Below are 26,465 nucleotides of genomic sequence, written 5' to 3'. Positions count from 1 at the left end.
AAGCCCTGAAAGACCTCTGCATACCCATTTGAAAACCACTGATCTAGCCCAGTATCCTGTCTTCCAACAGTGGCCACTGCCAGATGCTTCAGAGAGAATGACCAGAACAGGTAATCATCAAGGGCCCCATCCCCTGTCAGACACTCCCAGTTTCTGGCAGTCACAGGCTAGGGATATCCAGAGCATGGGGTTGCATCTCTGCCCATGTTGGCTAATAGCCATTGATGGACCTATCCTCCATGAACTTATCTAATTCTTTTTTGAACCCAGTTATACTTTTGGCCTTCACAGCATCCCCTGGCAATGAGTTCCACAGATTGACTGTGCATTGTGCGAAGAAGTACTTCCTTTTATTTGTTCCTGGTCCCTATTAATTTCATTGGTTGACCCCTCAACATTTAAGGGTCGGATTCTCCTCTGTAATACCCATTTTATACCAGTATAACTAAACATTACTCTCAATTTATACAGGTGCTAAATGTTTAAAAACATATCAAGTATAAAACAATTCAATGAAAAAGAAAAATAATTGGAACCAACCTCTCATGAACCTTTCCTTTTTCATCCCCTAGTGTCACTGTAACAGTGCGTACTCTGTCCAAGTCAAAGGTCATGTCATATTGATGGAAGTCAGATGTAATCCAGCCCACCCAGACATTAGCAGGTTCTTGCCCAGGAAATATTCTCACCGAGTAATAGTACTGTCAATAAATTAACAATATCCCATGGTGTTAATATTTGGTTTATATGTTATAATTTTGATTCAGAATTAATTTGTTGCTTTAAAATCTTGTAGTTTATTTTTCACAATCTAATTGGGATGAATCAGCTTTTGTGAACAGGTATAGTCTTGTTCAAGAGTAATTCATTAGTAGAGCAATGGAAGAATGATGTCTTGTATTGCACTGACGTGTCCTGCAAAAAAGGGTCTGATTTAAACTGAAAGACAAGGAGGATAAAAAAAGACGCATATTTGTTTAACAAAATACATGCAGATACATTAGCGGTATGTTCACATTACAGTGAGTAGAGGATGAATAGACATACAGGTGCATGATTATGCCTGCAAACACTGGAAACACAGTCAACTGAGCAGATTTAAGGGGCTGATCCTGTCACTGATCCATGCACAAAACTCCCATTCATTTCAATAGGACTTCCACATTTCATACTCTGAATCAGGATCATGTATTTAGTTGTTGACTCTTTAAATCTCTACGTTTGAGTAGCTCTGGGCTTGACTAGCTGTTTCAAAACAGGGCCATATTCTGCCCTTGTTCTGTTTGTTCTGTTCTTATTCTGTTGCCCATGGATGTTCTTTTAAGCACAGATCCAAGCTAAGTTACGGCTCTTCAAATAGGAGTTGTTTTGGATTTGTTGTTAAGTAGGAGGCATGTCAAAATGGAATGAGTGTGGTGATCTCAAGTTTTGCTACACAGTACTACTACAGAAAATTGCATAAAAAATATGGCCCTTGATAAAAGGGAGAAAAATTGAATGTGTTCACTTAGACTTTACTAGCAAAAGTAAGCAAATGTTAGAAAAGCAAACAGCAAAAATATGAACACTCTGTTGACATACCGTAGAAGTATGCATCAAGTAATCATAGTCATCTCTGTCATCTGCCAGAACATCCTCTGTGAGCCGTGCAGAGTGGCTTGTGCTGTAATCTGGCTTTGTCCTTCTGAGCATAAACCTGTAATACATCAAAGTACTGAGGACGGAGCAAAATCACGATCTATATCAATTTAGAGCAAATCAATATACACATACAGGAATTCTGCAAATATAAATTAACCTAAAAGATTTAGTTGGGTCCAGACTGTTATTTATTGTTCACATCAGGTAAGGGTGGAACAAGAGCTTTACAGAAGACACAGGGTAAAATTTTCAAACTTGCCTAAGTGGCTTAGAAGCTTAAATTCTATTCTCAAAAGTCATTTAGGAGCCTAAGTTCCATTGACTTTAAATGAGAGCTTGTCCTTTAAGTACTTATGTCACTTATAAAAATGGATTTAGGCTTATCCACTGCCCCTATTCCAAAAGTTTACAATTTAACATGACAAAACAAGCTAGGAGATAAGCAAAAGTAGGAAGGGAATGGAAAGATAAAGGTTTCAGTAATATGTCTGGACAGTTACTAAGTTTGGGTATAAGTATCTTGTGGATCAGATGGGGAAGGGGATGGTTAGTTTGATTACCTATGAAAATGAGGAAGATAAAGATATAACATAGTGAATATTCTTGCCTCACTTAATTGGGCATGGGAGAAGACCATGAAAGTTCAGATATTCACCAAAGCTTATCTAAATATCTTTGGCCTTTGCTGGAAGACTTGTGAGCACAATTTTCTGAAGAAATTTCCAGTATTTCCTAGTTTTGACAGGATCAGAAAAAACCCTCTGGCGCTTTTAGAGTGCCTTTCATCAGAGAATGTCAAAAGACTGCATTTAGCGTCACAATACCCTTAGAGGAAGGCTTCTTTTATAGATTTCTGTTTCTTCTATTTAACAGATGATGAAAGTGAGGCACAGTGTTACACAATGATTCAGTGGCAGAGCTGGGAATAGAACCCAGGAGTCCCGACTGTCAGTTTAGCACTACAGAAAACTTTTACGGGTGATATGGGGAGGGATTTAAAATGAATTTTCTAGTAATGTTTAAAGTGAACCCAACCCACCGTATTATGACAAAAACAGATCAAATATGTTACTGACCTTTGTTTAAGACGTGAAGGTTTCTCTTGAGTGTAATCCTTGTGGTTATTGAACTCCAGTTTTGTAGCTTCTTTTTCTTTTTCTGCCCGGTCAGGCACTAGGTGACCATGAGCTGTCTTCATCAGAACCTCAAAATCAGAATCAGCATCAAAATCCTCCAAGTCACTTTTTGGGCCAAAAAGACCAGTGCCTGGCAACCCTCCTGCTGATGTTTTGGAGAATACTTCTGCACACTCAATAGGCATGCTCAAGCGAAAAAACATGATGCCTGTTTTGCTGTTCTGTGAGCCAAAGGACTTCTGAGTGACCTTCAAACAGGGGGAGCTGTCTGTGGTGCCATCTATTCTCATCACCTATCAAATATAAAAGCTCATTTATTATAAAAGTAAATGTCTTCCCCTCCTACACCCAAATGTTCCAGTTTTATTTTTAGTGTAATATATTTAATGTATTTAGAGTTACAAAATGATTAAATGTTACAATATGGCAGAGATATTTAATTAAACATCAGCATGCACTATAGCAGCAAGTGCAGGTAAATACATTGACAAGTGAATGAAATTGCTTCCTTTTAGCACTTATAAACTGGATATTCAGTCAAAGACTATGCCCACTATTTTTTGCAATAGTAATCCAACCTTGGCCAGTCTGATCCATAATAACTCAAACACAAGGCACAAAGAAAGAGAAAGAACAATCTTTCTTTTTACGTATGCTTCCTGATATATTTCAGTAGGGACAGAGTTTCAGTTTCATTCAAATATGACTTTCATGTAGTCTGGTAAAAACTGATTGCAATTTTATAGAGTTATATGTATTTTGAAAATGTATGCATTTGTACAGATTTTTGTTATTAGATAAAACAAACAATCTGCAAACAGCCTATTGTCTATTCACGAGAGTGAATATAAAAACTGAGAAACAATTTCCATTGAACACATGAACTTAGGGTATTACATTGAATTTGTGCACGCAAGCATAAAAAGGTGACCGGAATTTCAGTTCCTGTATTTAAATGCCTGTGGAGTAGTCAGCAACAGTACATGTAGAACTCTGAAGTGTCTTTATATATTACAGTCCATATTTTGAGAGAGAGAGAGAGAAATACTGTTAAGATCGCAAAGGTGAGGTCACAGAAGTTAGGAAATACCAGAGATGAAGGTTACCAAGGCAATCTTAACTCTGCTCCCTTGTGCATATGCCTTATGATACAGGGTAACATTTTCAAAAGAACCTAAGTCATTTAGTACCTTAAGAGCCAGATTTTTAAAAGTGTTTAGGTGTTGCTTTGCTCAGCATTGTAACACCTAGCTGACTTAGGAGCCTAAATCCCTTTTGAAAATGAGACTTAGGAGCCTAAGTCTCATTAAAAGTCAATGAGAGACTCCGAAGTGCCTGCGTCACATTTTAAAATGATATTTAGGTGTCGCAGTGCTGATTAGAGAAAGGTCTACATACCTCTTAAAAACGGAGCTTAAGTCACTTAGGTGCTTGTGAAAACGTTACTCGTAATCTTTGACTTTTTTTTTTTTTTGTAGAATGCTTGTCTCGTTCAGTGTGGAGTTTGTATGGAGTGCAGTATAAAACTTTTGGGACAACAAGATACAAGCAAGTATTAAAAATTTACCTCACACATGGAGCACTATCTGATTTACACTATTGAATGAAGCAGGAATCTAAGTTAAAAACAATATAATTAAAGATTGTTTCATAATGTACTCATGCAAAGGGGTAGCGTTAAGGTTGTGGAAGCAACCTTAACTTTGGAACTTTCAGGCTTTTGACAGCTCAACTTGGCAAGCTTAATATATGATTTTATTTATTTATTTAGGAGTCTAATACATTCATACTCTTCCAAGAGATCACTCATTGGCTGACAGAATTAATTACCATGTTCTCATTGAGCTACAATCATAGTTTACCAGGGTGAGTGAGTGCATGTCAGATGCCAACACTGATATCATATTCAAAGGGAAGGCTGAAATAGCAAAAGCGGCAAGTTAACTGTAAAGTTCATTTAATTAAAACAAATTCCTGAAAAATTAACAGGAAACATTAATGTAGAACGCAAACCTCAATGTGTTCATGGTTTGGTGGCACTGGGAAAAACTGAGGGAGTCTCTTGCTCAGCCACATGGTAATGTCTCTGTTTGTATTAACAGCAAAGGGTTCATAGCCTTCTTGTAAGCCACAGATAGTAAAATATTTCAGGGAGCTGACATCTTTGCCAAAGTTCATTCTTCCCACTTGAGACAAGCCCAGGCTGCACACAGGTATAAATCCTATAGAAAGAAAGAAAGAAAGAAAGAAAGAAAGAAAGAAAGAAAGAAAGAAAGAAAGAAAGAAAGAAAGAAAGAAAGAAAGAAAGAAAGAATTTATGCATCTTATATATTATAGAAGTGTTTTCTTGACATAACACAGGCAGAAATGGTTTGGGATAAAAATGCCTGAATCCCAGAAAGTAGAAACTCCTGTACTAGTGTGTAGTACGCTACCTCCCAGGAATCAGCAAGCAGCACATCTCTTTTATTGTTCTGAACAGAAGCCTCTCTAAAAGGAGATGCAGCAAGAAATGCTATCACATACCAGATAATTCACTCTTCAGAAATATCAGACAGTGATTGCCATATTGAACATAGGGCCAAATTCTCTGCTGGTGACCAGTGCTGCCAGTGCTCATGATTTAAAAGTCTTACAGTATTTGATTTTGCTCATCAAGCTTCAGCTCAGAGTTGTGTGGTTTTTTTTGTTTTGTTTTGTTTTTAAAACAAGAACCTCACCTTTCCTTTAAAAAAAAAAGTTTCTAGCCCTAATGGCTGCAGAGAAAAACTTGAAAACATGTCCCAAAGGTAACCTAAAGGTTCAAAAACAAGAAGGGCAAATAAAAAGAACCCACATTTATTTTTTAAATCTCATTATTTTTACACCAATCTTATGATATTTTGGGGTCAGATTCACGACTTATGAATGCTTAGGGTAGGCAATACTGTACTGTAACTTCCATGAAGTTGATGGATGGGGTTGTCCCTGTGTAGCATCAGGTGCAAGTTTGGGGTACAACCCTAGAACAAGACTGGTCTCTCGGTACTTCACTTCTAAGAGAAGACCCTATTCATTAAAGAATGAAATTCACTCCTGTGCTGAGTCAACACAAGACCTATGCACCACTTCAAAAATTACATTAAGACATCTCTGGTTGTTAGGTTCAGCCTGTTATTTTAGAAAACGTATTTCCTTCTCTTTCTCCTATTCATCCTTCTTGTTCCCCTTCCATCTAACAATACTATTGAAAACTTATTTGACTTGTCTGCTAAAAAAAATAATCAATTAAGTTTAAAAAAACTGTCAAAAAGGTAATTCCCTCCTTGCCCCACAAGAAATGTAAATCTGGATGCTCCACTCCATTACGCTGGTAGAGGTGAGTAGAATCTAATGGAAATGGGGGAGGAGAAATGGGAATGGTCAGCAGGCAGAGCAGCTGGGTCTTCCCATTCTTTGGGGCCCCTAAAATTAGGGGCTATGCAGGATGGGAAGGAGCAGAGCCTCCATTCATGACATGCTCTGCATACACAAGTAGAAGAATGTCACAGCCAAAAGCCACAGTGGTTAATGCTGTTCTGCATTAACTTCCAGACTTCAAAACTTCCTTTGAATATTTTATTACAGATAAGAAAGATTCACTGTCATTTACATGTGTGTTAAGCACGATAAACATAAGGCCAGAAACTACAAGCCGCAGACTCTAGTCTGTAAGATTAATGTCTAGATTTCTATCTTCGTGGCCAGGCTTTTAGTAATGAGACATCAGTTTCACACACAGATAATGAGATTGCTCAGTTAGTATGATTTATGACTACTTTTTATTGCAAATCCATTGTTAAAATATAATACAAACCATTTGTCAGCAGAATAACAGAACTAAATGGGAAAAATCATATTAAACAATTTATAACGAGGGGAGTTATATTTGCATAAATCAATATATATTTAAATTAATATCTGCCTCACAGCTTAACTTACAGGGAAGCTAACATGCACCCTGCAGAGTTCAATGAACCATGAATGATTGCAAATGTTTTTAGGCAAAGCCAAAAATCACAGCTCTGTCTGCAGTAGGATGACAGATCTTGATGCATCACTCAAGAAGCGTTGTTCTTGGGAGCAACTGTCCCTGGGGGAAGCAGTTAGCGTAGTTAGAGGAAGGGTGTTCAGAGAAGACAGCATGGACCTCTGTAATACAACTCATCACTTGCAAGTTTCCACTTTATATATGGTGGGAGAAAGCCAACTAGATATAAATTTATCAGACTTAAACCACATGCCTGCCTGCCTAACACCTTGTCTCCCTTTACCTCTGTTTCTTATTGATCTAAAGCACTTTGAGAGTTCTTCAGGATGAAGGACAACATATGAATGTCAGTCATTCTTGGGTAGAACTGCCCAGCGCTGAACAGACATTCAAGAGGAAGAAGGAACAAAAAGCCTCCCTTCCTCTTACAAAAGGGGAAAGCACAATTGCAATTCTTGTGCTAAGGGAGTACAAGGACCGTACAAAGGGAGCTACTGCACAGTAGCATTAATCTTTCCAGAATGGGTGGTATTATAGCCCTGCCCCACACTCCACAATGACATGCTTGTAAAGAGGGGTGCCAAGGTTATGCTCCCCAGGCACTCTAAGGAAGTAGGCACTGTAGGAAGTGATGTGTCTGAGTGACTCAATGTCTCCAAGAGCTCTCAATGGAGTAGTACAGCCCTGCACCATCCTCAATATAAAAAAATCTTTAAGGAGCATTGATATAACATACACTTGACACAAATGACTCTGGAAACAACATGCAATATTCCATACAAACATTCTGACTTCATTTTTTTAATAGCATTAGAGATTGGAAACTATGAGTGCATGCCATGTTTGTATGAGGAGTTTTGGAACAGTCAGAATGCTACTGAAGTTATTAGTGACAGCATAGAGGAGGCATTTAAGAAACTATAGGTGTATTTCTTTGATGTAGATAGGATTTTGTCTCATAAAGGAAAAAATATATACATTTAGAATGAAATTTCAAGAAGTCCCTGTCATCCTCTCTGAAGAAAAAAAAATGTACATGGAAAAAAAGAGCTCCAAAGTTTACTCAAAAACAGGAAAGTGGAAGAATAAAATGCTGTCTGCATCAAATTCATGTGAATTTGCAATACAAGAGCAGCTCGTTAAGGTGGGTTTTAACAAGGGTCAATGTTTCATGTAAGTAAGTGGCAATATTTTTACCAAATTCTGTATCTACAGCTATTGGAGATCCAACTCACATGAGCTAGCCCCTTACTACAACAATCAGCTCATATATGAAAGAGCTGAGTATTCATAATACAGGTAGTGGCAGTTGCTGTGATGAGCAGAAGCAAGCAGCAAAACAGTAGGCGTGTAGAAGCTGAGTATATAATGAAAATGCAGTCCTGCATCTCAGGAGAGATCATCACCCCTAACAAGAAAGGGAAATGAGCTGTGTACAAGATGACACACATACACTATTAATTCTACTATATGCATGCATGTCTGTCAGATCTGGAGTAGTATTCTCACAGAGGCACACATTATTAGAAATATAGTATACAGTTGCTTCTCATCACACGTTCACTAACATGGTAAAATTAATAGAATCATAACCTTAGCAGATACTGTACCTGCTTTTCAGACATACAGATGTATTTATTGTACTAAGGTAAATTGTCTTTAAGTTACACATATCTGACCAAGCAGCCTACGTTGCAATGAATTTTGGACTAAATCCTCACCCAGGAAATTTTTTCACTTGACGTCAATTGGCAAAATGCAGAAGGTTCTCATTAACTCAGTAACCAGTCAGTGTGACATGGAGATGACAATCCATATCATCAGCCCAGTTCCACCAACCAGATTAATCCACCAGATTAACCACCAACTCATTCTGCAATAGCCAAAATCCCCCAAATCCCCCACACTGGACCAGTATTTGCTGTGGTGCCTCATACATTGAGTGAAAATGATTGAAGATGCCTGTGGCAGCATTAATTTGCTCCGTAGGTCAAATCCTTCCCTGACTGACATGCAGTGCAACCATACCAAAGTAGATGCAGTTGCACAGGGCATGAGTCAGGGTAGGATTTGCTCCTCCCCACACCCCTGGGTTTCTTTTGGCAGATGCATATTGAATAAGGGATTTGGTCCTGAAAACAACTCCATCCACATCCAAGGTGAACCACATAATGCCACCCTTTGCTTAGGGCAAAAGGATAGGGCAGCATAATTTCCATGTAATTTATACTCGTTTGGAGAAGACTGGGTGCAACTTGTAACCTTTTTGCCAAATATACAGTGCAGACATGAAAATCATGCTCTGAAGTTGCACTGGTGTAACTGGGGACAGAATTTGAATCATACTATTTACCTGGCTGAATATTCAGAATTATGCATGAATACACCATACCTCCTGCATGAAATCTCTCTTGCACAATCATATATAATGTGCAATTATTAGTTAATAGTTATGTTTACTACTTACAAGAGTGATCTCTCACAAGTGGTACCGTCTGTCATAATTCTGTGGAACTCTTCTTGTTGGCAGCAGACCCTAAAATAGGGGCCTGTGAGCCTGATTAGTAACTTGGCAGAGAGCCATATTCCCTTTTCCCTGTTCGTAAATATGTTATAACACCGGCACTGGCTTATAAGTAGGCTGTGTCCTCTGAAGCAGGGCAGATGGCTCTGACAAATTGTTATTTTTTGCCTGAAGTGAAAAGCCTCATTCTGCAGCAACCTAAATCTCCAACTGCCTGAAGCTGGGAGTGGACAACAGGGGATGGATCACTCAAAATTTCCCTCTAAAGCATCCAGTACTGGCCACTGTCAACTTCTCAATTACCTTATTGGTTCAATGGTTGGGGGGGGGGTTAGGGGTAGAGAGATAATTCTTGCCTGCTTTCTGAGGGCAGGTCTACACTACAGCAGGGATTGACGCTCTGAGATCAATCCACCGGTGGTGGATTTAGCAGGTCTAGTAAAGACCCGCCAAATCGACTACAGATCGCTCTCCAGTTGACCCCTGTACTCTACCCCTGACGAGAAGAGTAAGGTAAGTCGACGGGAGATTTTCTCCCGTCGACCCCCCGCAGTGTAGACCCCATGGTAACTCAACCTAAGGTTCATCAACTCCAGCTACGTTATTCACTTACCGCGGTAGTGTAGACATAGCCTGAGTTACAGCTATAAGGCCTTGTTCAGTAATAAGGGCTGTGAAGTTCACAGAATTGTGAACACTAGTAGGTGGAAGCACGAGTCTTCTACTCACACCCACCACATCTTCCCTGAGTGGGGAATGTAAATGAAACCAGGAGCAGCTCTGGGGCAGCACTGCTCTAGAAAGCAGGAGACACGAAAATGAGCACTTCCTCTTCTTGTAGCAGAGCTGGGGAAGCTGATGCAGGAGTAGCCATTTAACATTCATCAGTTCTATTAACTCCACATCCTACTAAAATAGAGGCCAAAGAAAGTAAAATGTAAGCTGTTATTAAAAACTATAATTTTGAAAGCACAGTAACATACTCTAAGAGATGTGTGCTCATCAGTCAATGCAAGTGTCCTTAGCATGTAGAGACACATGCCATTTAAACTGACAAATGCACGTGCCACAATGTGCTGTTGCATAATTACATCAACTTACTTACACTCTGTGGCACAGAAAATATTTACAGTAGGGATGAATGCACACCATAGCAGACTAGAAAACTGAAGCTTTTTTTTTAAATTAAGAGAGAGAAATAAGAATTTATTTTCATGACCCCATAAAAGTGCTGTTATATTCAGCATCAAGGCCCAAAAAGGAAAACCACTATGGCTCCATGACATGAATATGGGACAAGCAGCAGGGAAGTCATACAAAGAGGATTTGATTCAAAGCCAATTAAAGTGAATGGAAAGACTCCCAGTGGTTAACTGGTATTTTGATCAGACACCTCCTGCATTCGATGAACTGCTCCACAACAGTTCTATGACAATGTGGAGAAGAACTTGTGCACAGGAAAGGACTATCTATTCTATATATGTTTCTACTGCAATGGGATCACACTCAGTGCTCTATAAATAATTAATATCAGGCAAGGCTTGAGGAAGCCCATTGTCTCTTGTATGTCTGCAGACGCATCTCTCAGAGTTGCTTCAATGCCTTTTTGAAACTGGAAACACAAATTGTGTCGCATAATACTGCAAATGCTGACAGAATGAAGCAAGTTTTTGTTCTACATTGAATATTTTGAGGGTGAAATTCTATTGGGCAATACAATCATGTTTCTGGCAAGTCATTTAGAGATTATTTAGCAATATATTCAGAAAAAAACAGAATACAAACTTTCAAAATATGCAGTGAACAAACACAAATCTTCATTAACAGGGACCTGTCAAGTCTGAGATTTAAAATTCCATCTAGCAGTTTTATTTTCGTTTGTGGGTGTGTGCATTTTTCTGAGCAGCGCATTGAATTATTCAAAAACACTTCTATCAGACATTTGCAGCCCCACAGGAGTTCTGCAACTGTAGCTATTAAAATCAATTCTTAATTCTACATCCTGTCACTGAAGCAAACTTGAGATTTAGGACTAATCCAAAGCCCACTGAAGTCAATGGAAAAACTTTCCATTGTACAAATGAAAATCAGCGCTCATCTTCTTTGCACCAACAGTTCATTTACCTTCATTTTTCTTTTGAGGGCCTGAAGCTAAACCTCAGAAACAACCCCCCCAAGTGCAAGTATTCTTACACCCAACAGCAGTTTGATTACTTACGGGAGTGCTAACGATCTGCAGCCAATTGCCTAGAAATGGGACAGCAAGATGCACTGTTTACCTACCATACAACAGTATAATGGCATGGGACATGCCTATTTGAGAGTTGTCTTATACAAGAATGCCCGCACAGTATTGCCACAGCTGCAGTCAGTGGAGGTACTTGAACTGTAGATCTCTTCGTATACAAGATAGGGTGCAGCTTTCTGCAGGAGAGGCCCACAATTTTGGAACCTTTTCCTGTCCTTTGTACAAAACTGATTAGATTTGTTGCCCTTCTGGACAGACTGAAATGTTTGTTTATTTACTCAAGCTTTAGATGTGACTGAAAGTTTTCTTTAGCAGTTGTACCTTTCATTGTTGATTGGCTTCTCCCAAAACACATTGTCTATCACATAAACTCTTGCCATGATCAGGTGCAATGGGTATGTGGTGTTTGCTTTGTTTTTATGTTATATTGGCATTGGGATAATATTTAGCCATTATTTATATTGTAAATGAAAGTTTATGCACACAAGCCCCGTGGATGGGAGGTGGGTGCACATAAGCCCAACTAGTTGATGGGGGAAAGAGAGGTACACATGAGCCTGGTTTGATGGGAAATAGAAGCACATAAAACCTCTTCATCAGGAGATACACTTTTCTGTCGGATTCTACCCTATAAAGAAGGGCTGCTGACACATAAGGGATTAAACAGATTGGATAAACAAATTGCCTTCTCCCAACTCCAAACATCCACAACTACTAGTGTTGAGGATAAAAATAATTTGGCAAAGGGGCTCATTCAGACGGGCGAAAGGAGGATACAGTTAAGATGGTGGAGCATGGTCCGTGGCATACAGTAGTTGTGGTACTGCTAAGGTGTGTGCCTCTGGGTGAGGAGTGGAGAGTATGTAGTGTTAAGTGACTTTACTTTTCATTTCCTGGCTTTTGTGGGTTTGCCTCAAATACGTGTGTAGCAACTCTAACTGCTTTGCAACAAATGTTTTATATAATTAAATAATATATTACATAAATAATATAAATAATTACAGTAACTAGTCGTTGTACTATCACCCTATGGCCAGATCAACACTAACGTTTTTGCTGCCTTAATGAGCAGATCCTTAAACTGCAAGTAAAATGAAAGGTTACTCGAATATAGGACAATGGGTGAGGCAATGTAAACACAATATTCACAAGTGAAAAACATAGGAAAGAGAACAAACAGAGGCATGGGGAGGCCTGTCAAAAAAGATTTGTGTGGGAATAGTTTAATTTAAGGCTTTTTAAACTAACTTTAAAAAAACATGGGATCTAGCTCATTAATAACAATTATCATTGTAAAATGATATAAAATGATTTTTCTTCTCTCAGCTAATACAAATCTGCCTGTCAGAATCTTGCTATTTTCTTTTATGCTGAATGTAACTATTAGCACTCAGACCAATCTCCTTTTAACCTACAGCGGAGGTCACCAAAAAAAAGTGTATGATATTTCTCTTGTGAATTTACCACTGGATTTCTTGTAAACCAGTATTGTCTACCCTGAGGTCCTCCAATGTATTTATTGCATGACAATTAAACTTTTTGGTGACTTCCACTGTCCTTTCCTTATTCCAAAGTTGTGGAAAAAGTTCTGCATTGAAGATAAAGTTGGTGATTTTTTTTAATCTTTCCCTTAAGGCTTTTTAAAACACATTTCTGACATTTAAAAAAATGACTCCCACACACACAACACATGATGGTATTACTGGAATGTAATATCTGAATTTTGGGTTGAATGATTCATCCCAAATCTACGTTTCTTTCTTGAGACCAAATGAAAATATTTACACATTAAAGGAGGAAGAACTTTCCCTCCTCAGCAGGAGGGACAATCCTTATTGTCCTTTAAAATATTTTGAAAAATAAATGAATTGGTGGTGAAAGGTTCCATATTGCGTCCTCTGTTTGGCCACAGAACAGGCAGTAGCAGTATAAGCTTCCTGCATTTTGAGTGATGAGGTAGGTTGATTTTATTTACAGTCTTATTTCTGCAACTTCAGCCTTTCCTTGCTGATGTCATGGAGATAACAAGGGAATTCAAAGGAATCACAGAATCCCAGTAGTCTGTGAAAAACTAAGTACTTCAGCCATGACTACAAGTTCTGAAGAAGTGCCCCAGTACTGTAGCAAAATGATGAACCAAGCTGTTCTATTTGCGATCACTAGTGCTCAAGATCAGCATCATACAGTAATTACTATTCTATTTCCACTGATGCACACCTTTTTGCCCTATGCAGTTCTCAGCTAAATGAGAGAAAGCAAAGTTACTGTAAAGCAATGCTAAGTAACAAGTATTTTTCTGTCAAATAAACTATGCTATGCACATGTGACAAAGCTGCATTCTCATCTTCTCGTACACACACAAAGAGCATGGTAAAACCCACAATAGGCACAATCTAGCAACAAAAGCAAGTTAACAGCACAAAGCGTGCAACCACTTACCATCACCAACCTCAAAGTCCTTGAATGCAAGCTCTGAACCTGAGTCATCGAGCAGGATTTCACCGTTCAGGGTGAACATCATGGTGTGCTCATTCATGTCAACCATACATCCCACGACATCCCCTGCCAGCCAAGAGCGGCCAAAATGCTCATTACCCTGGTGCCACCGCTGGGCCTGAAAGGGATTTCAGAGAAAGATAAAAACAATGAGAGTATTTCTCTCCCCCTCAGTGATATGACTAATAATCATCCCCCTCAATTAACACAGCACTAGAATTAATACTTTTACAGCAACTCATTCTGAAACAATGCTCATGAGTATCACAATTACGCTTTGAGAGTGGCAATCCTACAATTAATTTTGTCGAAGCACTCCCAACATCAGCATTGTAAAATGAGGCCCAGTGAATAGACAGGGTAAATTGATATTTCAGCATATTAGTACACATGTAAGAACGTATTTTATTTTTATTTGGAAGATCTACAAAAGGTCTGTCATGAAAATAATATGGTCTCAATTGCAAAGTTAAATAGCTGCTTTATAGTATTTTTTAAATTATTTTCATGCAATTGCTTGGCCTCTAAATTTTATGCTTCCAAACATTCTTCAAAAATATGTTATTCTAAATGCATTTATTTAGATTTATGCAACATGCCTGCCATGCTCTCTTAGGGCCTGTACATGCAGGGTGTTGAGCAATTCTTGGAAGTGATGAGCACCCTCAGTTCCCACTTGTTTCTATAGAAGAAGTTGAGGGCATTCATTACCTCAAGGAGTGGCTCAGCACCTTGCATGACTGACCTCTAGAGGAATAAATATTGCAGGTTTGGATGGGTGCCCTTTGTTGTGGAATTTGCATAAGAGCAGAATCTAAATAAATACATACAAATTCTTAGTAAATTTACAACAACAACAAAACCCACTATCAATGACTAACTCTTCCTAACATACCCATTCTATCAGGACTAAGTTTCCAATCCTTACTACCAACTCCTGAAAAGCCTGGGAGAACACGGGAGCCTTGCGGCATGCCCTGAAAGTCAACAATCTCAAGCTCTCTCTGACCAAGGGGGATGGCAATGAATTCCAGAACTGAAGAACCTTCATCTAAAATCCCTCCTGTAAACAGCCTCCCAAATAAACTGGAAACTGTTAGTTCCAGCACCTCAGCTGATCTCAACTGCTGTGGTACAGTAAGAGGATAGAGCCATTCTTAAAAGGTAGTCACAGCTAAAATCCTTAAGAAATGTATCAGTCAAAACCAACATCTTATACAGCACCTTGAAATCAGATGGGAACCAGAACAGAGCACACATCAAGGGTAAAATGTGCTTCCTGCAAGAAATACAACTTAAAAGGGGGATAACGTCCATTACATTAATCTTAGCAAAACAAAAAGTATTACTAAAATCCCATTATTGGCTTACAAAGACTGATGGAGTTTTTACCTGAGATTGTATTAGCTTGGAAAACTTGACTGATGACATGGTTTACACCTAAAACAAGGCAGGCAGTGGCATTCTCACTGCTGCTTTAGGGGTTAGTGATCTTACACAGTTGCAAGGAAAGCATCAAGGCCTCAACTCAGGATTTAGCAGGACAATTGATTCTCAGCTTTTTATTATTATCATTTTCAAATATATTCAGTGCCCATCCTCTGCTAATGATAGGACACTGTGAATGGTTATTTCATTTGACCAGTAATTTAAAAAATTCTGACTTTTCAGTTCAATGTTAAGGCATCTCAATTTGTATCATACAACACTGTCAAATAAAAATGCAGTAACAACAATAAAATAGGGCTGAGGTAGGCTTGGCTTGACAATCTGCATTTCTGAAAATTGAGTTTATGAAGAGTAATGGTAACTTCTGTCAAGTATTATAATAACAACAACATAACTGAATTCCCCAACTCCAGACACATAATGCATTTAATATGTATTTTTGTACTAAGACATGAGTCACCACTAGTCTAGATCGCAACTGTTATCATGGCAGAGATTTCACATGCCTACACACTAAAATTATTTTTTTCTGCCACACTTTAATGCGTCATTTGACTCTTGTGAAGGATCAAAAACCAGTGGCATAAAAAATGTTCTGCTTATCTATATATTACCCATACAATTAGATTTTAATCTCTCATTCTCTCTTTCTTACCGAAGTTGGAGCTAGAACTACATGCTTTCTCATACTACATGCTATCAGAAATTTCCATTAAAAATTAGTCTTCATTTTCATAACTTTTACATTCCTATATTCTTAATCAAATTCAGTCCAATGGAATTACTGCTGACAATGAAAATTACATTCACTTTCTTATATATATGTCCTATAGGGAGATCACTGCACTAGGATTCAGGAGAAATGGGTTCTAATCTCAGCTCTCCCAATGACTTGATTTAGGGTAAGTTACTTAAGTGCTCTGTGCCTCAAATACTCACCCAATTTTGTACAGCGTTTTGAGATTTTCATATGAAAAGAGCTATGTACGTGCCAAATGTTCTTACTGTATTTTTGCCAAGTCATACGGTTCTACATTCTAAAATATTATTTTACCTTTCATTTCACCCAGACCTTAAAGAGGATTCTTAATATTTTCAAACCCTGAAACAAAAGCTAAGGCACAGAAGGGTATTAAGCTGAAACAACTAGAATAGGAAGAAAAATTAAGTGATTTTTGTTAACAACTTACTGTCACTACTTGCAATCAATCCCGTCAAAACAAACCTATACAAACCTTGAAGCCATCAAAGACAAAAGCTTGATCATCTGAGCCAAGTTCCTGGTCTGGCTGGCAGCCTGGCCTGGTCCACCCAACTCTCATGTCTCCTGCAGTGACTGCCTCAAACTCAAAGTACCATTTTCCAGCCTTCACTGCGTAAGTCTTCTCAGTGCGGAATATCCGGAATCTTTCCATTATCCCAGTGCACACGTCTGACCTTGTAGCTGCGACGTTTAAAAAAAAAAAAAAAAGACCCTTATGTTTATCTGATAACAAAATGAAAGCAATGAAAATAAAAGGAGATTACTGTATAGTATCCATACTTCTCAATCTTATTGAAAAATATTAGGAAGTAGATAATGGCATTTAGCAATGATTTACTGTAGGCCATGAGGGGAGGATAGCTCAGCGGTTTGAGCATTGGCCTGCTAAACCCAAGGTTGTGAGTTCAATCCTTGAGGGGGCCATTTAGGGATCTGGGACAAAAATCTGTCTGGGGATTGGTCCTGCTTTGAGTAGGGGGTTAGATTAGATGACCTCCTAAGGTCCCTTCCAACCCTGGTATTCTATGATCATGATGCTGCATAGTCAAGAATTGAAGCCCCAAAAGCTCAGTTAATACAGTGAGCTAGTAATGCTACCAATGATTGGTAATGCACAAGAGAATATCATAGACTCAGATTTTAAAGGCCAGAAGGTTCATTATGATCATCTACTCTGGCCTCCTGCGTAACACAGACTACAGAATTTTTACTCAGTATTCCTACTTCAAGCCCATATTTTATGGTTGAGATAGATCATATATTTTTGAAAGACATCCCATCTTGATTTAAAGACTTCAAGAGATGGAGTTAACACTACATCCCTAGATAAATTGTTCCAAAGAGTAATTACACCTCACTGTGGGGGGAAAAAGTGCTTTATTTTCAGTCTAAATTTTTCTAACTTCAACACCCAGTCTTTGGATCTTGTTATGACACTCCTTGCTAAATTAGAGTCCTCTACTATCAGAAATCTTCTTCCCTAGTTGGTACTTCTAACTGGGATCAAGTCACCACTTAATCTGATCTTTGATATGCTAATTAGATAAAGCTTCTTAAATATCACATTGTAACACTCCTGTACAAATATTTATTTACTGTAATGAGGCCTACCCACAGTTATATGTGCATAGCTAAAAGCACTTGGACCATGTAATTTAAGCATCCTTTTTCTGCAGTGGGAGGAGTGGGCAGAAGGAAAGGATACATTTATCTGCATGAGTCTCTAACAGCTGTACACACCAGATGACCACATTTCTGCATTAGAAAAAATATCAACTTCCGACAAGGAGAAAGGGCAGAGGGTTTGAAAAAACAGATGCCCTTTAAAATACAAGTGTAGGAAAAATAACGGGCATTTCTTATTATAATAAGACTGACTGATTTGAGGTTAAGTGGGTGAGGTCATATCTTTTATTGGACCTACTTCTATTGGTGGGAGAGACAAGCTTTTGTGAATACACAGAGCTCAAGGCTGTAAACTGTTCAAGGGTAAAAGAAAAATCAATGTTTTGATGATGCTTGAAATCAGACCCAAAGAGGTATTTAGAAAATATTGCTAGATACTGAAATAAAATATAAGATTCCAATTGAATAGACTATCCTTATTCACTTTCCATCCTAAACTGTTGTATAGATATTGTGTCCTATTAAACAGTTGCCCTGATTGCAACAGCTAAAGAACACCACACAAGTTTACAGGCTAAAAGGTTACTTATAAGTATCACATTTTCTGCCTTGAATATACTTTTCCTTCAAGACTAATATGGCTACATAACAATTTACTCAAGAGGGGCTCAGCATGAAACCCGATTTAAAAAATCTCCAGTAGAAGGACACATTAATCTTACTCTTACCACTGACATTATTATGCAAACACTGTGTCATCTTGATCACAACAGATGTAAACTCCACAAAAAGATTAGTGGTACACTGCATAAGTGAACCATTACGGCTCCTAATGCACCAGAGAACAGTGGAATGGTTGGGAAATGCATAGGTTTAAAAAATAATCTGTCAGTAAATAAATTGTATTTAGATTTTTAAAAGGAAAGAATGTGCATGTGTCACTTTGGAGTGCATGAATACATCTATTATTCTCTCCTCTTTTTCCCTTACAACTGACACTGAGGTTTCACACTTTATCTCTAACCTCTGACCCTCTCCACCTACTCTTCTGAACCCATACCTGTCCTGGCCTTCTGCTTTCATGCACTCCTCTTCCTTCCTCCTCAACCTCCAACTCTTCTCTGGCTCCACCTCCTCAGAATGTAAGTATATTATGGTTTCCTCCACAGATGAAAAAAGCCAGCTGTTGATTTTGCCTCTCTCTCCCATTATGCCACCACTCCCTTCTTCCCCTCAGCTCTAACCTTATTCAGCACGTAACCTACAACCATTGCCTCGAGTGCCTTATCCTCTCCAACTTCGCTTCTGTCCACCTCACTCTAACGAAACTGCGCTCATAAAGTTTTCTAATGCCCTCTTCTAGAAAATATCTCAAGGTTTCTACTCCACCCAGAACTTTCTTGATCTCTATGATGCTTTTCGTACCTTCATTCATACCCTTCTTCTTGACATCTTATCCTGTCCTCTTCCTATCTCTCTGGCTGATCCATGGAAAGAGAGAGAGAGCAGGGGAACCCACCAAAAGGGAGAACCCAAAGGGCTCTCATGTTGGCTGCCTCCTTTTCTCACTTTACAACCTCTCTTTCATCCTCTTACACAGCTTCAACTACCATCTCTAAGCTGATTACTTGCAAACCCTCCCTATTCCTAACTTATCTTCCCCCATCCAGTCCTGCATTTTATCTGTTTCTGACATTTCCTTCCAAATGTCCCGTTGCCAAGTTAAACTTAATACAGTCACCCTTGTGCAAACTGGGTGTAAATGGCAATGATCACATTTTACAAAGATGTAAAGGACTACAAGGCACAAGGAAGAGGAGAAGAAGAAGAAGATGGCCCCTTATTGCCTTCCCAATTCCCATATTCTCTGTCATTATAAACAATGTCACCATCTTACCAATCAGTCAGGCCCACAACCTGGGGCTCATCCTTTAATTCCTCCATTTCCCTTCTCCTGCACATCCAGACACAGTTGCCAACTTTCATGCGGTAAATAAGCACCCCAATTTTCACAATAAGCCAAAAATAAAATTAATCCCATTTCAAAACATGGCCAAAACAAGCCAATCCCTAAGAACCCCAACACTCTATGTGACTAGATCCCCCCGGCATGCAGTCTGGGACTGTGGTGGGCCTGCTGTGCACTCCTCTCTCCCCCCCTTGCCCATGCTTACCGTGAGCCGATCAAAAAAAAGAAGCAACAAGCTACAACAAGCAACAAGACAAACAAGCAATAAGCTACAAGCCAAAAACTAGCCAACAAGCAACTCACAAGCCAATTAAGCCAAAACCAAGGCCAATCACTGCGTTTTTTTCACGGATTTGGCATGTCTGCATCTAGATTATGTCTAAATCCTGCTGCTTCTTTCTCCACAAGATTTCTATAATTCATTCTTTTACATACAGCTAAAACTCCTATTCAGAGACTCTTTCTCTCATCTTGATAACTTGATCATCTCTGATCTTCCTGTTAGCTCCACTGCTTCCCTTCAGTCTGTACAAGACATAGCTTCTAAAATCACCTTTCTTCCCTGCTGCTTTGACCACGTCAACAACCCACTCCCCATCTCACCCTTCCAATCCCTCCACTACCTCAAGTTCCAGCTACTTGTTCAAGCCTTGAAGATTCTATGTAACTCTCTCCTCGGTAATTATCTGTTCTTGTCTCTTTTCCTGCCTTCCATTCCCTCTCCTCCACCCTGCCAGTGATGCCAGCCTCAGCAAATCTGCCCCTGAGCTTTCTTCCACACAGCTATTTATATACTGCATTTTCTATCCTGCCTGCTCTACGTGCCCATTGCCCTCGCAGCATTCAAATGCCTCCTGAAAACCCCTGGTGTCATAACTCTACAAGAAATTAGCTGACTACTAATAGCAAGGTTGAACAGCAGTTGGGAATAGTGTATATATCTAATTTTAAAAAAACCTAATCATCACCCAGCAACTTGTATGTTTCAGCCATTGCCCCTACACTTTGTCTGATTCACTGTATTTTTAGATTCTAAATAGTTCTGTATCTTCTTCTTCTGTTTGTACAGCACCTAGAACATTTGGGGTGCTACTGGAAGCAATAAATGACAATTAATAAGGATACAGCTGAAGATACTCCATTTGGTTAACCAAGGCTAAAAAAAAAAAAAAATCATGAACCAAAAACCAGAAAACCACTAGAGGTCTCTAAATCCTTTTATAATACACTTTATAGAATTTGAATGATGAAGAGGGGCTTCCCAAAATGTTTCAAAGGAAAACATCCTATGTCAGACAAGAAAACCTTGGAAAGCAAAGATTCTGCAAAAGAATCACTTTTTAAAGACGATAACTATAACATAGCACTTTAACTGTCAATTCATAGTATTGTCAGACTCTAAAAATGAATAAAAAACCCTGCCACAAGCTTTACAAATACCTTGAACATATTACTTAGAAAAATTCAAATTTTATTAAGTCTAGGCACTAAATTAAGCATTTAATACATTGACACAAAAGCTAAGTAATATGCAACTAGAAACACCCAATTTAGTACAAACATAATAAAATAACTAAAATACAGGAGCCGCTTCTGAGACACTTATGCATGAATGTTAGGGCTAAAAGCATCTCAGAACTGCGGTATTTGTGCGTGTGAAGTGTGTGTGTGAGAAGTGTGTGTGTGTGTGTGTGTGTGTGTGTGTGTGTGTGTGTGTGTGTGTGTGTGTGTGTGTGTGTAACAATTGCAAAGTCGACCCCAAGAAGGGGTACCCCAACATACATCACAGGAGAGTCCTCCATGGCAGTATAAATCTCCACACTACATTGCAGAGGATGCAATATCCAATGTACTCTAAATAAATAAAATAGTAGGATATTGATAGGGTGAATTCAATATAAAATTACCTTATTTCGCCTCATTTAGCATATTCCTAAAAAAAACTAGTGAATATGAAGATATTTTGCATAATTTTCTCCATCCCAGCAGGCCCACATATTAATTGCAAAAGAATTTTTATATGCATGCATAGTCTTCCTCACATTAGCTTTATGCCCCCACCCCCTTGCAAATTTTATTCCTACTAAGAACAGGAATATTTTGTGTGTGTTTATGTGGGTAATGACCATTCTTTCTTCTTGGCGGCTTCAGATGTACTTTGACCTCACCCACTTTCCCAACACAACACCCTGTTAAGCTCCTCTGCAATGCCAGTCAAGGAGAACCCTCAAAACAGTTTCTCCCTGAATTCTCAGAGGAGAACAATGGAAGTAACCAGGCAATTTTTCTTGGGCATTACCATTTCTGCTCTCAAAATTTCTATTTGAATCAGCACCCAAAATAGGGTTCTGAATGTTTAAGTCTTATAAATTAGGTTTAAATAATGCTTTCTTTTCCTTCAGGAATGTTGTAAACACAGAACACTCTTTTTAATAATACCGAGGAGAAGTTAATAACTGAGACTTGTGAGTTTCATTCTACAATTCTACCATAGAAACACAGGCCACACATCTTGAAAAATAATTAGCTTTCGGCCCTAATGCAATCTACTACATAGCTGAGAGTATTGTTATTAAAACATATGCAGACTTAAATATTTAAGTGTAGTGAGAGGCATTCTGTTGACTTTGACATCTGTTATTTAACGCGCATTACTAGTGGGACAGTGGTGTACACTACATACAGCAACTCTCAGTCCTTAGTTTGCCATCTAAAATGGACTAAAAGCACATTTCAGACACCAGACATTTAGGGGTAATCTCAAAGTGGTACAGGTATACTGTCTTAATGATTTCATTATATACTTATGTTTTGATGAAGTTAGGGACGTCTTCTTAACTATCACGGAAGCACACAGAAGAGAACACCATGCACCAACATGCATACTTAAACCTATTAGTTTATTTCCAAAGCCATGTATCCTAGAGAAAGCTTTATAATACATAATAATGAAAGCTTCCCTAAGAAATAGTTTCTCTGTGTATATCCAGTTTATAATTTCTGATTTTTTCCCATAATGTTTTTTCCCTGCAGCCAGTATCTATTTTATTTCTTTATACAGCTGATTTCTTTTAAGAAGCAATGATGAAATAACATCTCCTCTGAGTGGCAGGTTATCTCCGGTAGGTATCAAATGCCAACTAAGGAAATGGTGCAGGAAGTGTCTTCACACTCTAGATGTTCTGTGATTAGAATACTCGTGTGCAAAACTGCACAGTCTGTTCATTATCTGTAAATTCAAACTGACTGGGAAAGTGACCATCTTTCAAATGAGGGCACTCACAAATTGATCAGAAGTCCTTTCTAATGGCTCCCTACCATTAGAGCAATCATCTAAAAACTAGCATAAAAATGGTGTCACTAGAGTCACAATTTACAAGAATTTGTCACCTATTTTCTTGTCTTTGAGATTAGTCCTTGCATTGGACATTAACCAGTATGAAACACTGGACAACAGCTAGCTTCCTACTTGCATAAAAGTAGTTGAAAGAATATATAAGTTCATTCCTTCTTGAACACATGTGCGTAACATCCGGTACTGCAGCCTTAAGAAAAGTTATGCCCATTCATTAAGAAAGTAAACAAATCCTCAGCTTTTAGAGAAAAGTATTTCAGAGCCAATGATTTCACACAGACTAAGTTAAACTGATGTGTAAGAATAAAACAAAAGTTGTCTACAGCCACATGAAGTCTCATTGACATTCAGGTCCACACTAAAGGATCCTCTGAAGTACTGGGAATTACATTACTGTATTACATTTCCTACATACAATATGTGTAAATTGGTACTGAATCTGACTACGACCAAGCAAATTCACCAAATTCTGAGGTCCTTACTCAGTTTACACTGAGTTCTTTTACTCTGTTCTTCAACGGCTCTGCTGTGAGAGTTTGATGTAGAGGTTGAGGCAATGCTTGATTCAGACACCAGTCCTTGGGGAACACTACCATAAGGCTGAAGGACTCAGAAGATTGATTAGCATAACCCAATGGCCTGGGAAGACTTAGCAGAGTCCCTACATGCTGAGGTGTTTTTGGACACAGAGCCTTTCTGGGTACCCATTCCCATCTCAGGAAAATGAGACATGGGCTGGATGCAGGGTCATCAGGCAGATCAGAGCTGGAAGACAATAACCTCATGCCACCTCTAAGAAATGAAGCTTAAGGCAATTTTCCTTGGCAATACATGTGCTGCTAGTGAGTGACTTCCCTGATTTGGAATAGACATTTTACTTGTTCATCAATGAGAGATGGGCACAGCCTGAAGCCAGTGGATTTGGTCATCCTCAGCAGCCCTGCAATGGCTCAGGAAACAGTTCAATAGGATTAAAAAAACCCTACCCCTAATAAACTTAATAACAAATAAATATGCCTACATCATTACCAATACCTATTGAAAATTACATGGATTCTTGAGATTAAAAAAATTGAATTAAATACCGTGATCTTGATCAGGAGCCTCCAGGTTGTAACCATAGCCAAGAAGGGTGCGGACGGCCTCCCGGAGGCTATCTTTGTTTGACTTCTTGGTACGATCATCCAAAAGGGCATACGGGACAAGGCGGGGGTTTCTTCGATTCTTCACATCCTACATAAGGATATGTTATTAAAAATCATTGCAGTTTCAGAGAGACCAAGCTAAAATGAAGCATTTTTCTTACAAATAAAATTGCAAGGACAGATAAAATGTACAGTAGCATCAGTTTAAAAAATATGATTTGCACAAAGTGAAATGAAGACTTGCATAACACCACACATACAACAAGCATCTTGCAGAGGAAACTGAAGTTTTTGAAATCGATTTGGACACTGAATTCAAAAGAAGCAAGTTATTCACAAATATTGACATTTAATGGCGTAAATTTTCTTTCATTTTCCACCAAATAATTTAATGGAAATATGTTCAGGCAACACCAAGTGTGAAAATCAAGAACAGAAATGAATTGTTTACAATCTAAGTTTTTGCACTCTCTTTAGAATGGGGATCATGTTTTTCTTCTCTGTGCACACCAACTAGCACAATGGTGTCCTAGTCCATGCCTGAAATTCCTAGGAGCCGACATAATACAAATACTTGATAAATAATAATAGTGCCAATCTTGCACTACCCAAAGTGGAAGATTGGAATGGAATGGAAGCAGGATCAGTCACAAGATTCTTATCTTGATGTAGAAGAACAGAAGTGTCACAACACCAAAATCTAAAACAACGACTGCTTCCAACGTGAAATACTCAAGGCATATATTTTTCCAAAAGAAAATATTGGATTTTACAGTTCTAGTAAGAAAATGTCCTTCACTCAGTGTGATGCTCTACTGTGGAATTTTGTTAGCATAACATAAGATAAATGCAGCTCTCTGCTCCCAGTGGAATGAAGCTATTAAGTGAGTTCAAGTTTGTTTTTAATATAAAATTCTTTTTTTCCCGTTGCTAAGGTCATTTCAATTGCAAATGTTGCTTATATGGTCTATTTAGTTATACATTATGATAATTCTAGTAAGTATTATAAATTGCCTCTCTACATTTTCACTTCTGCACTTAAGAGAATCTATTGGCAGTGGCAGAAGCAGTGCAATAGATCTCTCCATATCCTTGCTAGTTGTGTAGAGACTATTTTTTTTTTTAAAGTTCAAGGTTGAATCTGCCATAATAAGTTGACTATTGTATAGGAACAAAAAGCAAAGACATTGGGAACTTTCTACTAATGGGAGATACCAACAATTGTGAAAATGAAAATATCACAAAATATTGTCTTAGTATTTTATTTTATTATGGTTCTGATTTTCAGAATTTTTCAGCTTTGCCCCTGTACTCTCTCACACACAATTTTGCATCCTCAAGCAGCAGATACATTTTGGTACTACAAATACTTGTGGCTGTTTTCCTTCATTAGCTATGACATATCTAGCTATCTGATATAGTAGCACCCTGGTAACTAGACTCTTAAGTGTACTAAAATGTGGTTTTTGCCTGCCAAAAGGCTCAATTAATTCTCAGTGCAAAAGGGAAATTTGATCTTTCAGATGTACTTTCTTACTAGGACAAGCCACAGCATAAAAATGACATAACCTGGATGTTAAATGTGCCATCAAGGTGATAGCAGCCTATGAAGCAGACACACAAAATGTCAGGTGCTGCTCTCCCCAAGAATGTTACAGGTCACACAGCTGGAGGAGCAGTGACACTGTTGGTGTAGAGATCTTTTTTATGATGAACTATAAAGAGCCCTTTTGTGGCTCTCTATCCACACATTCTCAAACCATTTTAAGGATGACATCCTCTCTTCTCTAGACACATCATTTGGTACATGAGTGTTGCAGAACATGGCACCTCAATAACCTTTAAGTTCCTTTTCAATTTATACGTAAATTCAATCCTCCTTACTCCCCTAAGGACTAATGTAATGTAAAGATTGCTGGGACAGAGAAGGGAAAATTTGGTCTAACCTGTGAATTTTCTTTCTAGAATCTTCCAGATTTGACAGTCTGATTCTCCATTGGAGGACTGCATTACGTGCAGAGGTTTTCTAGTAATTACTTGCTTTTTAAATAATTTAAATGAGATGAGTAGGTTTTCTTCAGGGAAACCACTAAATTTCTTGTCA

The 26,465-nt window shown here is 38.4% G+C and overlaps 1 protein-coding gene across 1 annotated transcript in view; it reads right to left on the bottom strand.

The window, feature by feature from the left end:
* RYR2 (ryanodine receptor 2) overlaps nt 1-26,465 on the bottom strand; it is a 527,178-nt gene that overhangs the window by 255,731 nt on the left and 244,982 nt on the right. Inside the window, exons 28-34 of the mRNA XM_065401458.1 lie at nt 24,302-24,449; nt 16,739-16,947; nt 13,998-14,172; nt 4,791-4,999; nt 2,718-3,070; nt 1,582-1,696; nt 541-701 (exon numbers count right to left, since the gene is read on the bottom strand). Coding sequence (XP_065257530.1) covers nt 541-701; nt 1,582-1,696; nt 2,718-3,070; nt 4,791-4,999; nt 13,998-14,172; nt 16,739-16,947; nt 24,302-24,449 — 1,370 coding nt within the window. The remainder of the gene's footprint in view (nt 1-540; nt 702-1,581; nt 1,697-2,717; nt 3,071-4,790; nt 5,000-13,997; nt 14,173-16,738; nt 16,948-24,301; nt 24,450-26,465) is intronic.

This window comes from Emys orbicularis, chromosome 3 (assembly GCF_028017835.1).
Source record: "Emys orbicularis isolate rEmyOrb1 chromosome 3, rEmyOrb1.hap1, whole genome shotgun sequence".
Lineage (NCBI taxonomy): Eukaryota > Metazoa > Chordata > Testudines > Emydidae > Emys > Emys orbicularis.
The sequence above is the reverse complement of the archived record's forward strand: the minus strand, read 5'-3'. Positions and strand labels throughout refer to the sequence as shown.